Consider the following 15107-nt stretch of genomic DNA (forward strand, 5'->3'; position numbering starts at 1 on the left):
GGCTCAGCCTGGAGCAGAGAAGGCTGTCGGGAGACCCAAGAACAGTCCCCCAGTACCTGCATGGAGGTTATTGGAAAGACACAGCCAGGCTGCTTACCACGGTGCCCAGCAGGAGGATGAAATAAATGGGCACAGGTTGAAATAACTTGTCAGGTTCTGACCTGAATTTCTTCAGCACGAGGGCAGCAAAGCGGTGAAACGCATTACCCCAGAAGGTTATATACAGCCTCCATCTTTGGAGGCTTTTGAGCCCAACAGCATAAAGCCCTGAGCAGCTGGTCTGATCTCATAGCTGACCGTGCTTGGAGGAGCAGGTTGGGTCAGAGACCTCCTGAGGTCCCTTCAGACTCCTACGATCTCACTTGCCACCAGATTCTAGTATTTGAAGAAAAGGCTATACGCAAAACTCCCTACATCCCGGTATGGGAACACCCTGCCGTTTGGAAGCACTTCCTTCTAATCCCCAACAGTCAGAGTTGGCCAAACATCAGCCTGAAGTGTGATTTAACACTAGCTTCTATATGTAAGAAGGAAACCTACACTAATAGAAAGCTGCAGTGAAGATGCTAAAAGCTTTGCTGAAAAACAGATGAAGCTTGTGATTGACATGTTCAGACAAGGCTTCCCATTTTTAGACTCTGACACTTATCTTGAAAAAATTTAAACCCAGTAGCTCAATTCTCAGCCAACAGAGCCTGCAAAGGTCAAGAACATTGGAAAAAAACCAGGTCCCTTTCTTTTAGTAACCACAGACACAATTTAAAACAAATTTTAGATACCCTGATTTGAAAACTCTGCCTAACTTAGAGCAGAGAATTTTTGGTATCTCACATCAAAACAGAAAGTTAATGTCCTTTCTGAATATGGTGAGCAGATGGTAAATGAAACATTTAGTGCATTAAAGTGCAGATCAACATACAGACTCTTAGCTGCTGGGGGAGATAGCTAAAAAACAGAATAATCCAAAAATATACTGAACAGCATCTTGAACATTGAAATACATAGTGATACACACCTGGAACATTGTATGTCACAGGATAAAATGCTGCTGTCGGTGCTACAGTGGCCCAGGTAGCAGAGAGAGAAAACAATCTCTGTAGTGTTTGTGAAGAAGCTTCTCCTCGGCTGCTAGAAGTGACCTGCAAGGCGATACTGTTAACAGATGCGTACTGAAGGAGCATAGAAAAGCAGGGCTATGCCAGACGTCAGAGGTCAGATTGCTGCCTTAGGTACTTCAGCAGTATGAAGCACAGCCTTTTCAGAAGCACTTAATCACTTTACACACTGAAATTCTCTTAGACCCGTTAATGAACTGTGCAAGAAAACAGTGAGCATAAACAGAATAAAGCCAAGCTCCACTGTGCAGCTACCAGAGCTCCCTGCTGCGGTGAGGATGTGACTTGAACAGCTCTGACTAACGAAGACAGCTTTGCCTGTCCATGCCATATTGCACTTCTTGACAGGATCTAGCGTCTCAGACCGAAATTATGCGAAATACCAACGGAAAACATTCATAAGACTCAGACGGTGAGGAACACTTCTTATATTTATAGTTACTGCTTGTGAAACCAGATCCTTCCTAACACCCCTACTCACACACCAGCCCGGCAGCACTCCCTCCCTGAGATCCCATCACCTTGCTCAGATGGCAGGTTTAAGCAGATGACTCTGATGTAACAGGCCTGCATACTGTCCCGGTTTCAGCTGGGACAGAGTTAATTGAAAGTGAGTGAGCAGCTGTGTGGTGCTGGGTTGCCAGCTGGGTTAAACCATGACAATATTCTATCGAATAGCTGCAGTTTAATATTTTTTTCAAGTAAATAATATTTTTTCAAATAAAACATTTTTGTTTCAAGTAAGGCAAACTGCATATCAGTAGCTAACATATTTTGTAAAACTCAAATTTTATATTAAAAGAAGGGAACAAAAAAATTCACAACAGATTTCTTCCAGTCTGCATTACAGCTTTGATTTTATTTTGAAGTGTCAGACTCTGTGTCACTGGAAGCAGACATACCCTCAGTGATATTTGTACGCTGCCGACGCAACAGACACTCAACTGCCAGGCTCTCTTAGAAGAACTCTACGAAGACAAGAAAGAAGCCTGTATTTTTTTTATGAAAGCTACAGCAAAACTTAATGCATGAGGCCTTTAATCTGCCTTTAATTAAGCAGCTACATAACTACTTAAAACAAGTTTTACTCCAAACTGGTAGTTTGCAGGATTTGTTTTCATCTTGGCTGCATACAGCAACCCACGGCACTCTGCTCCCTCAGACCAAGGCCAGCGGGATCTGTCACCTCCAGGGTTTCTAAGGCCCTTGATGGTTAACGCCCAGGGTCAGTGAGCACCTGCTGGGTGCTTAGCATCCTCCCACTGATCATCTAACACCCCTTTCTGCTAACCACCACCACAACCCATTTTCTAGCCTGCAATCTTAGAGTGACTTGACTGATCTTCATTCATTCAAGGAAGATGGTGACAACATAAATGCCAGTATTCAAGGCAGGCAACACTACTGATACTGAAAGACGTACATGGGGGTCCCCATCCCATTCATGAAGTGGCAGAGATCTTCTGAATGGTGATCTGCTCTGTAAAGCTGCTCTCCAGAGAGCTGCCCTCACCTCCAGCTGACGATCTTGTTCCTGCCTCTTACTCACACGTGACACACTGCACCTATGGTTTTAAATGTCTGTGTTCTCTGCAATAACTCACAAACTTTCTCCTACGAAAATTGCTCTGCTGCCCATCAAGTTACTATCACACCCCTCAGAAATTTGTACTTCACGGATAAGGTGATAGAGCTGTGATCTTTCTTCTACAAGTGGGCTTGCTGAGAGACAGGCAGGCATACCATGTATCTCCTCCTAAATTCAGCAGCAGATCTACAAGTGGGAGAATCCAGAAATCCTTCTAGCTGCTTCCTCCACGGTCTGAACTGCAAAAACATGGCATTAACATTTGGCAACACAGTCCTTAAAGTCTAGAAGACATAACTTTTCTAGGAGAATATCCCAACACAGCACTGACTTGTGGAAAAAGTGCAAACCAACATGGGATATATAATGTAGGAGACTTGGATGTGAAGACGAAATCTGGAAAACACAAATGAGCTAAAAAAGATTTCAGACCTTATTCCTGCAGGTAGGAACACATGGGAAAATACAATCAGAGCCTCAGTGACTTTGACAGCCCCCATCCTAGAACAACACGCACTTCCAACCCAAGCAGCAACGTATTCATCTCCTGTTATTATTTCTCTTTGGTAACTGATACATTCTTGCATTTAACTAAGCAATTTCCATTAAGTTTTTCAGTGTTTTGGAATAAGCCTCTGAAGTTCCTGTCTTCCAGCAAAATCTATGAGAACTTCTTGAGCGTCAGAAAATTTGTTACTATAAAAAACAAAACCAAATTTAGAAAAAACAACTTTAAAATTGCCTCTGGACAAGGACATCAAATACTAGCATACAAAACTTGATTTTCTTAACTACTACCTAATGCAAATAACCAATTTCGAGAAATGTGCATTTTAAAAACAAAGCAGTGCATATAAAGCCAAAGCCACTTATGCTCAAGTCTTGCATAACTGATACTGCAATACCCTCTTGTGGTCAAATAAAAATGTTTTGTCTAAGCACCTGAACTTTTTCCTCCATAAAAAGCCTCTCTAGACATCTTTTCCTTTGACAGGGGAAATAATTTAAATGTTTTTCACAGATGAATTTGTAGTGCATATCATCACTTGTCTGGCAACAAGAGAAGGCTAACCTCAGTCAAGTTCGTCCTCAGAATGATGGGCACCAACACTGCTTGTCAGATAATCTAATCCCTAAACGCCTAAGCAAAGGCACCATCTCCTACAGTCACACTCATAACTTTTTTCAAAGTTTTGTGTCCCCTGCCAGAAAAAAATAAAGATGCTATAATCAATTTACATATTTATGGCATGAAGGCACAATAAGCATCACCCTATTCTACTACAGGAACAAAAGAAGTACACAGTAAATCAGTTGTACCAATTCAAATTAACTCCCTGCTTAAATGCCCTGTGCTGTTATAATGAACAAATAAAATGCTAAACTGGCAGATAGTAATATGAGGGGAAACAGTTCAGTATCTACTGAGCTGTTAATCTAGCAAATGGCCTAAATAGGCTACTAGTATATCCAGCAAGGAATCTAGAGTAATGCCCAGAAATGTCATCCTTGCACTCACTTTGATGTGCTGTAATGATGCATAACCACCCCCTTAATGACATCCAGTCCCAAGAGAAAATGGGATAATTTTCAAAGTATCAGTTCTTAGTGATCTACATTTTAAAGTCATGTTATTATAAGATTTTTTAAAACCCAACTTATTTAAACAGACATGATCCCATCCCCATCTCTTATTTGTGTAGAAATGGCTTGAACACCATGAAGTGTCCAGTACCTGCGTGTAGACTCACAGCTTACTTCTGTTTAAAGCCTAAAGAAGTCCTAAACAGTTATGACTTCCTTCTTTTCTGAGGTTGCAAGGTCTCAAACCAACAGATCTGGCTTAGACCTATGAGTTCACTTTCAGTAAGAAGTTCTGAGAAGCATTTTGTAGTCCTTCACCAAAACGGGGGCAGTTACAACCCCTGCATCTTTGCAGACACCACTCAATGGCACTGGCTTTGAACACCTGCTTGTAATCTTTCCGTCCAGGTTATTCAGTGGCTACAAGTAGCCATTTAAAACCTATCTACACAGCTCAATAGCCATTTTTAGTTTGTTATTATGTTTAATTTGCAGAAATTGACTTGAAGGAAGGATTAAAATAACACAAGAACCTTGTAAACAAGAAGTAAAAAGTGCTCTGTGCACAGGAGCAGACTTCCCATCAGGGTTCTTTCCTGACCTGATTAGGAGCCAAAATCCGCTGTGTACTGATTAATGCACTGGGACTTCCAAACGTGCCTCAGCTTCCTCTTAAAGCAGTTAGATGCTGCCTAAAGCCCATCCTCCAACCAGCTGTACATGCTCCAGCTTGGAGAGGACCCTGGAACAAATGCAGCAGGATAAGCAGATTCCAAAAGAGAAACAGAGACAACTCTCAGGCCAGGTTGGCAAACAGTTCATTTCTTCAGTTCATGATAATGCTGTGTGGATACGTGACTTTTTGCTTCTTGGCTGAGATGAAAAACACTGCTTAGGTTCCAGTTATCTCAGAAAAACAAGCAAACAAACAGTCTACTAAAATTTCATTCAAACCCAAAGCAAACATTGTGATTTGAGGTGTTTACCTCTTTTTAAGTTATATTATTGCAATCTTCAAAGTCAGAATAATTTTCCAAATATAGAAATATTTCTTGCTCAAATATGTCTACGTGAAGCATTTGGATTGTTGTATAATTGTAACTATTTTAAACTGAATTATTTGCCAAATTCAGCATGTATTTCCCAATACTGCAAGCAAATAATTTTGCCAAAAAAAACCCTAAAGGAGTAGATTAAAGTTCCTTAGCATTTATCAGGAAGATGAAGCAAGCAGGTCAAACTCATCTGGAGCTAACCCACACTACTCAAAAACAAGTCAGTCAAGAATTTCAGAGGGAATTTATACTTAAAGTACTTCGTTTTCCTGCAAAGTTACAATACTTGAGGAAGCGAATTCATACCACAAAATCCCAACAGGCTGACTGTAAAGACAAAGAGTGACATTTTGGACACTGTTTTGAAAATTATCTCTTTGTATACTAATAACCCTTTAAGGTTACTTAAAAACTATCTCTCATAGTTGCTTAATACCTTCTGCAGAAATCCCTAAGTACTTAAAAAGGACTTTTGATGCTCTCTGGCTGCTCTTTTTTAAAAATCTGAAAATAAAGAGCTTTCAGCTTTGTTGAAATGCATTATTTTAACATCCAAGATCTGGCCCAAATAGCATTCAAGGCCAGAGCAACTGTCCCATTGGGTGTCTGCTCGCCTTCTGGTGAATATTCACAAGTCAGACTCGTTTCCAATGGAGACAGTAAACACACCAGGGAAACCAGCAGCTTCCAGGAGATTTTGCTTCTGCTACATAACCACAACAAAAGCCCTCCTTGTATACTCAGGAGCAATCTCCACAGCACTCTTTGCTACTAAACCAGACTTGATTGTTCTGAGGATTTTGAAGGGAGAGTGGTCTCAGCTGCAAGAAGCAGTAATCACTTCCTAAGCAGAGAGTTTGCTGGATACAACTGGAGATCCGATGGCTTTCAGTAACAGTCATTTCTTACAAAATTGCTGTTACCAAGAAAACTCCCTCAGCATTCAAGCAATGAAGCAACATAAAGCAGTAAGAAATGAGCATTAAATAAGAGGGAAGCAAAACTGTGCCGAGCACTGCCTGTCAGTGCTGCCATGCACCTTTCTTTTCTGAAAGCACTCCAAATCAGCAGCTAAAAGAAAATGTTAGGAGAGAAGGAGCTTGGAAAGGACAAACAATACCTGTCACAATATACCTAAGAATACTGGGGATAAAGCGAGTCTCAAAATGGACAAGTCAGGAAAGGGTTCTGGATTCAGGAGAAATACCTTGGTTAGGTCTTGGCAACCAGCAACCACACCTCCTGAGCAACAAGCCTTAGCTCCATCTGCATCTCTCCGCAGCACCCATCCCAGAAGACCTGTCATTGCACAACCGGCTCCTCAGGCCTCGGCGGACGAGCAGGCAGCACTGCAACAGGACCGGGTTCAGCCGGATAAGATGGAGGCTGAACAGAGAGGAAGAAAAATCTGGTAAGTCACTTGTTCATGCTTCTTCTATGCACCTTGACAATGGTACTGATGCTCCCTGACAGTCTTAGGGCTTGATCCAAAGCCTACCCCATCAAAGGAAATTTTTTTCTGCAGGAACTTTGGATCAGAGCCTAACAACTTTCTTTCTAATATTGTATTGTTTCTGTTTTCCTTCACTGGACAAAATCTATGCTAATATCTCCTGGCATGTTGGGCTTACGCTGAGAAGAGTTGCAAAGAATTGCATGCTAAGTACCTTTTAGCTTTACAGAGATTTCCACAATGAAGATATAAATGTGCCAACCTTTATAATTTGTTGCAGACACACTGATAGTATCACCTCTTCACAAATTTTTGGAAATGGCTGAAGTGGAAGATGTACAGAGTGTTCTGCCAAAATACGATTTTGTATTCCCAATCTGTAAATGTACTGAACATGCTCCATTGTCTGAGTGTTTCAGACTGAACTGCACACATGCAGCCTAAGCTTGGACTGTGTATACACCAGCAGCCAGAAGGAACCTGAAATTAAGATCCTCTCTGTCTCTGCCATGTATCTTGAATTAGTGCTTATGTTCATACTTCTGATAGGCATGTGCATGCTGTGTACTGAAAAACATCGTTGGTAAAATCAGATCCAGTTCTGACTGTGCACTAGGTAAGCTAAGGAAAGGGAGAAGAAAGAACACCACTCTCAGGATTTTTTAGAATGGGAAAAGAAGCAGTCTGAAAACCCCCATCCTCCTCAGCCTTCTGGAGGAGATACAAATCAGAGCTGTTTTCCCCAAAGGTGCATTTGCACTCTTGTCTGTCTCCTTTCACCAGAGGGAAAACTGACACCAGGACTCTGACTCATGCAAAACCAAGGCCCAGGAAGGCAATGTTGTTCTCCCCAGCTGTGCACCCCAACTCTTCCCACATGGCCCCAGCATGTTCCATGCAACTCCCTAGCTAAGGCAGCTAGAAGGACTCTGCCTGTTCCTGCTCCCCAGGTCATGGATACGGGTGCAAACTCACTTCCATGGGTATGTAACATAGCACATCATACAGCTGACGCATGTCCTGCTCTCCTGTCTTACCTACAAAGACAGGAACTCTAGTAAAAGGGTAGAGAGACCTGTGAAGGACACGTACCTCAAGCCGGGTTCATCAGACTACATATGCTACAGTCTGCAAAGAACTGTCCTTCAGCTCCACATCCCCATCCCAAAACAATGATGGGGAAAGACTGCTGCATGTTGGTGGTCTGACCTGAAATGGATATAGGTACATGTCTGAGACCTATGCATTTCTCAGTAATTAGCACTATCCAGTAAGACCCAAATCTGATATGTTCAAACAGTGGCTGGCATAGCAAGGTAACAAATTTTAGAATCTCTATGCTGTGCTGGTATACCAAGACATACAGTGATAAACACAACAATCATAAATCAGCTTTTCCTTGCACTCAGGGCATATCTGCACTGGACAGGGGAGTGCAGCACAGAAATCCAATGCTCCGCGTGGTACACGGCTGTGCTGTACAGACAAGCTCAGCTCATCCATGAGCTTAGACGCAGCACTGTATGGACACAGGTAACGAGCTCAGGGACTCAACCCACGTGTCCCATGAGCCCTGCTGCAAATACAGATGTAGGGAACTGTTTCTTCTCTTGACCTCACAGCACTTTTACAGCAGCAGGTGAACTTTCATTTTCTCCTTTTCAGGTCAGAGAAAGCAAAGGACAGAAAACCAAAAGGTTTGTCCTGTAGTCCAACACCAGGTATAGAAAAGAGCTGAAGAGTAAAACCCAGCTCTTTTAACTCCTCAAATTGCTCCTAGCACAGCTGCCTATCTGCACAAAATATCCCCGTGGGTGTTTGCCTGCAGCAAATACGGCTCTGGGAATTCCTACCAGGAACTTCTTCCAGTTATCTGAAAAATAAGAAGCTGTATCTAACTCAAGACATGGGACAGAAGTTTGCTAGAGTGACTCAGGACTTTGCTAATTTATCTGCATTTGCACAAGGAATCCACGGTGAACATGCTATCCTCATCTTCCTTTAGCAAAAACACAACACTCTTCATGTGGTATGGGCTCCATATGGGAATAAAGAAAACCCTGGGCTTCACCACAGAAAAGACAGATTTCAGTATGTCATGTTTTAACTCTGGCTAGCAAAATAACACGAAGCTGCTCTCACAAATTCTCCTCCCCTCCTCCAGTGGAGGGGGAGAATTGGAGGAAAAAGAAATAAGGAAGCTCATAAAATTGAGATAAGAACTATTTACTAATTGATTCTAAATTAATATATACAAATACCACTGCTAAAAAGTAATTAAAATAATAGAAGATAAAACATATGATAACACATGATACAATATGATACAGCTGCTCACCACCCACTGACCAATGCACAACCAGGTGCTGAGTAGTGAGAGTCAGAGCCAGAGAGCCCAAAAGCTGCAGCCCGAGAGTGATCACAGCCCGAGAGCCGCAGCCCAGGGCCAGAGCCTGAGAGCTGTTGCAACAGATTTCAAGCGAACCCTCTCAGCAAAAGAACGACCAGGAAAACTAAACAAACCCACCAACTCCCTCATGAATGAGCCAGCACAGGAGTCGGCAAAGCAGCTAATGCAGGAGTCAGGGAGAGGGTCAGCAAGTGCCAGGAAGTCAACGAGCAAGAGAGTAAGGGAGAGAATAATGGCTCCCAGACCCCCTCCTCACCTCTGTCCCGAGCATGACGTACTATGGCATGAAATACTCCCTTGGTCAGTTGGGGTCAGGTGCCTGAACTGTGTGTGAGAGAGTTGAGAATGCAGCTGCAGTATCAGAAGATGAGAAAGACCTTGAATTGGTGTAGGCATTGCCAGCGCCAGCTAAAAAGACACCTTATCAGACTTTTCTCAACATAAATCCAGGAACACAGTTTCATACCAGCCACTGTAAAGAGAGTTAACTCTTTCCTGACTAAACCTAGCACACAGTACAAAGAATTTGCAGTTGTAAAAGCTGGGCTGTAAGTATCCAACTGAGCAGTTAAATAGGTGTTCAAATACAACCAACATTAACTAATTTAAAGACAGTAAATTTTACACTGTATTTTTTACTTCTATTCCAAGGTGCCAGAACTGGAGCTTCCTGAAGGACTATGACCAAATGGTAAGTTTTGAACAAACATCTAACCGTAATCCAAGCTCTTTTTAATTTTCATCCATTTGAATGAGGCAAATATTTCAAATTGAAGCATACTTCAGCATAATCTGCAAATGCTTTAAGACTAAAATCTTTAGGAAAAATAAAAGAGAACTGAAGTGCCTTTCATCTGCTACCTACACTACAAAGAAATATGGTACATGGTGTGTCCAATCTGTTTCAATAGTAACAATGCCATAGAAAGACGAGCCCTAGAAGAACCAACTTCCAGGGAGAAAATATGTAAGATAATGTCACCACGCTGAAATCCAAGCCACTTACTACAAAAAAACCAAAAAGCCTCTCATATCACGGCCATTCTAGAGCAGGCTAACTTCTGTCCCAGCTGACATTTTATGTAACACATACGAAAACTATTCATTTCCCTGTGTTTTCCTCTTTCCATGTAAGGAAAAAGAAATAAGGTAAAACTATTGCTTCAACACTTGCATGTACATTCAGTATGACATTTTAAAGCACATTCAGATTCTAATTTCAAAAGCAGAAGTGCTGATATGAATAACAATCTCAGTAACTTCTATTTTTGTAGTGAGCTATGGGTGTAGTTCTGAAAACTTATTAATGGTCTGTGTTTTATCCAGGGTAAGAAAAAGGAGCAGAAGCCACTGCCAAACTATGCGTCTGTGTTCTCAAGCGAAGTTCCCAACTCGACCAACCAGACTATTGGCAGTCGAGTGAATACTGAACTTGGCAGGGCTCTCGTAAACATGGATTACGTCTTCAGTAGTGGAGCACGGAAGAGGAAACTTGAGACTGAGCTCCAGCTTTCCTAGTGCTTCAGTAAAAAACTAAGAGTAACAAAGCAAGTTGAATGGTTCTAGCACTCTGACTCCACAGATTGTAAAAAATTCCTCCATCTTTTTCTCAGAGAGGCCAATACTACAGTCTAGCAGGGCTTTTTTTTTTTTCTTCCCCCCAAAAGCAAAGATGGATGTTATCCAACAATGCCATAGGAGACAACCCTCTTCCTGTGAGGTGACTGGGCCATATACAGATTCAGCACTACAGATCCCATCCATCTTCCCATGTAAGGTTGCCACTAACATCAGAAAGAAGAAGATTACAGACAAGAGGCAATTCTTTCCTGAAATTTATTTCCTGAAAATAAACAATTAAACAGATCTGCTCAGATGATCCCAACATAAACAACATACTTTCAGTTCCAAAAGTCAGCACAACAAAACGCAGAAGCTTGCTGCATTACAAGTAGCTACCCAAGGATTCATCAGCCTCTGTCATCTGCATGTTTAAGCTTGCTTGAAAGAATAAAATCTAAGGCACGTGAGACGTGTCCTGTGATTCTTCACCCCTCCCTGCAGAGCGAGGGAGACCAAATCTTTTTAATACTAGTTTTCATTTTTGTTTCTTTAGATCTGCTCTCAAATTCCCTTCTCTTACTCTTCTGGTGTAGCTGATGAAAACCCATTGACAAGAAAGCAGGCGTTCACATTTTGCTCTGAAGGTGTGTTGGCCAGCAATCTGTCTTACACTCTCAGGATCATCAACCTTGAATTTAACAGGTTCATAGTTCCTAAAATGTATGACTTCCCAGGGAAGCCATCATCAAGCTAAACTGACACAATACCTAAAAACTGTTCAGTAGCGCATCTTCATTACATAGACACAAACTTTGTTTATGACCTGCTGTTCTGTAGGGTAAAAGCAGTAATCAGCAGAGCATGGAGAGTGTACATAGAATATCTGCCTTTGGAATTGCACCTATCTTCTGTAGGACCATGCTCAGTCCCCAGAGGCAGCCAACACAGAAGCCATTAGGGATGCCTTGATACAACAGGCTGCAATCTCCCACCAAGCTGAGGGTGGAGAAGTGTATCCTCATGCTTTGCAGCTAAGGCCATTTGTTTTTATGATGAGACTTAGCAGCAGCAGGCAGTTCGAAAGCAGAAGTAGTGGTATGGAACAGTGTGATCACTGTCAACACCCACATGGTCTGTGAAAAAGACAAAAAAAAAGTCACCGCAGAAAGAAGAGCCAAATCCCACTCACTGAAGTCACAGCACCAGGCAGTTCTGGCTTCCTTGACGCAGCGAGAACTGGAGGATTAAGGCTTTCAAGATGACAGCTGAGCTACCTAAAGAAGGAAGACCACATCATGCAATCAGCCCAGGTGAGGAGGACTGATTTCACTGTGCAGGCATGAACTGTGATAGAAAACAGCATAGAGATGCACCAAACGGGAACCTACTCTAAAAAAGATGTCTTTTTGTCCAGCTAAAATGCTTTCTGTTCTATCCCAGCAGCAGAAAACTACACCAGGAACTGTTTGTCTTCAAGCACCTGAAAGAGGGACAGGACAGAGCAGATCAAGCCTTTTCTTGGCCCTGTGTTGTCCAGAGCTTCCTCCAAAAACTGCACAGGCCACCCAGAGGCTGCGTATTTATAGGTGATCGTATAATACTGTAAGTCATCACACTCGCCTGCCTTAGGCTGTGACAGGCAGAGCAGCCTCAACTCTTGCTGTGGGTCACAGACTACCCAGAGTGGCAGATGTCCGGTACCGGTCAGGGTCGAGCTCTGATCCATGTGAGAACGTTTCACCAATAAAGCATGGGGATTTCGGTTTCCAGCACGAAAGCAGAGCTCCATGCTTCCTCACCCCCAGGTGGCGCTCACTCCACACCAAGCAATCCCCTGAAAAGGACCCTAAGTCACAGCAGGGCAGTGTTACACAATTCCTTTTTCATTTCAAGGGACATGAAATAATTCCAGATGCCTGACTCTGCTCTGTGTGAATCCAGAGAATCCCTGTCCCAGAGAGCTGGAGAGTATGGGAAGCAGGATGGTCTAAGCAGTGCACCATTTAACCCTTCCGCTTCGTTTAGCACTGGAATTGTTTCAGCTGGAGCACATCTCCCCATTTTGGACAAGACCTTCCACGTCTCACCCCAACGATGTGGGTCACCAAGCAGAGCCCAGAGAAGCAGTGATGGTAACCGGAGTACGAGAAGATACGGCTTAGGAGGAAAGATTCAAAAGACTGTTAAAGTGTAACCTGAGGAAGAAAAAGCCACCTGGGAAGAGGATAGCAGTCTTTAGATACATGGATAGCTTTGGAATGAGAAAAGGAATCATTGGTACTTCACGTAAGTGGCAGACAACAGTGAAAATAACAGCTGGCGGTAAGGCTAATACAGCACTGGAATAGCTTCCCTAAGGAATCTCCACCTCTGAAGCTTAAACACACCCACCCATGAAGACTGAGATATTTAATAGGGTTTGTCTTTTTGTGTATACCTTGAATGACCATCTGAAGCACTTTTCACCCATTCTCTGATCTACACCAGGGTTGCTGGGATCAGAACACACTTTGCAAACATGATTTTTCAAACACATTCAAAAAGAATTTTTAAAAAATCCTATTTCAATTACACCAGGTTTAAATAGATTGCACCTCCAAAACACACACTAATCCTCTAATTTTCTCTTTTTTTTATAAAAATATATATTGCTAATTCTTCCAACTACTTCTTCCATGTGATTTGGGAACACTGTTTATTACTGGACATCTCATTTTGTTCAATTCTTACACTTTCCTTGGAATTCCAAATTATTCTATGCTACAGCAGTCAGCCCTCCTCTGGTACCCAGCTTAGTGGTTATGGAGTTAGTTTGGATCTCGCTACCATGTACAAGAACCCCCCAAAAAGACCTTTTGGGAATATCTGAGGTCCTAATCAAAACTGCCTTAGCATCTGCGAGTAGAAGGCAGCAAACACATATTCTCTAGAGGCCATTTTCATCCCAAGTTAAACAATTGTTTTCCTTTTACCGTAATTAACTTTTCCAACTAATCCTTATTTACATAAGCAGAGGGTCTTAGAAAGACTGAATAAGATGATTAACGGCACTGAAACCTGTAAATAATCAGTGGAAATTCCATTTATTAAAGAGATTGTGTAGCTATTAAACCGTGTTGTAAGCTTCTTGTAAAGAGTTCTTATGATGTATCAGTTGTGCTTCAGTTTTATAAGCTTTTTTTCCCCGTTGGCTGCCAGACCTCAAGTAAGAGATTATAGATGTTTAGGCAATTCAGTTTCTCAATTTCTTCCAGTTAAAGAGCAGAAGCGGGTAGCTATATTGATTTAATTCTTCAGTCAGATACACTGCTTTCTTTGGCAGACTTTTGAGGAATGTTGATATTAATTGTAACTTGGTGCACTGATGTTTCCAGTGCCTCCACACTTTGTGTGTTCTCATTTTGAGTTCCGCTTCTAATAAAAAAATGTGAAATATATAGTTTTAACAAAACGTATGTAAGTTACTATATATCCTTATTTCTCATACTTTCCGTATATAGTTCCCAGGTGGCATCTTAACTATAAAGTTCTGTTTTATGTAAGACCAGTGATGTCTGTAAATCCAACTATGTTTCTTAGAAACTATATATAAAACTGTTTCTTGACCTCTAAGTTATTCTAAGGTGACCAAAATAACTAGATGTGTTCTCCTACAAAGAAGGTGTCTCATCATGATGTGAAAATTACTATATAAACAGTAAGAGAGGATAATTATGTGTGAACCTAAGATGGACAACACTGTCAGTCCAGGCACCGTATGTTTGTGTGTGTTACGTACACGCACATTCACACTGTCTGCTTCTATAAAGAACACTCTCTAGAGAAAAAAATGTTAACTTCATCTTAAAGCAGACAATAGTTTTCTGAAGCAGGGTATTTTTGCTTTTTCAGTTTTAGAAATCAACAATAATTTGTTAGGGCCTCAAGCTGCTTTTCCTAAATCTTGCCCAGACAGAAACCAGTAAACTTCCTAAAGTAGGATGTCTCTCTTGAAAACTCTACTCTCTACTCTGGATGCATGTCATGCGTGCTTTTCCCTCCTCAGAAAACTTCATGTTTGCTTGGATGAATTCCTTGAAACACCAAATTTCTGCCAAAGGCTGAAGAGATGGTTGCACAGTTCTGTCAACCACAGCCCTTCCCACAGCCCTCATCTGCCAGAAGGAATGGGTGCCACAGGCTGACTTCAGCTTGTAACTTGCTCAAAGCCTCTCTCAGAAGCTGTATGTATCCACAAAACCACCAGCACTTAGAAATGGTATTTCCAAGCACCTGGGGTTACAGCCTCACCTCGGCACAAGACCTTTATGCCAGGATGATGGAGCAAAACCGCTGCAAA

General features: G+C 42.0%; 1 protein-coding gene across 1 annotated transcript; it reads left to right on the forward strand.

The window, feature by feature from the left end:
* Window positions 1–6508: 6508 nt before the first annotated feature.
* On the forward strand, window positions 6509–10723 carry LOC104505182 (chromosome unknown open reading frame, human C2orf50). The gene is made up of 3 exons (XM_010147491.1): window positions 6509–6753; window positions 9857–9896; window positions 10532–10723. Exons 1-3 carry the CDS (start codon window positions 6509–6511, stop codon window positions 10721–10723), a joined length of 477 nt encoding a protein of 158 aa, XP_010145793.1.
* Window positions 10724–15107: the final 4384 nt, after the last annotated feature.

The sequence above is a fragment of the Eurypyga helias genome, unplaced genomic scaffold (assembly GCF_000690775.1).
Source record: "Eurypyga helias isolate BGI_N326 unplaced genomic scaffold, ASM69077v1 scaffold51012, whole genome shotgun sequence".
NCBI lineage: Eukaryota > Metazoa > Chordata > Aves > Eurypygiformes > Eurypygidae > Eurypyga > Eurypyga helias.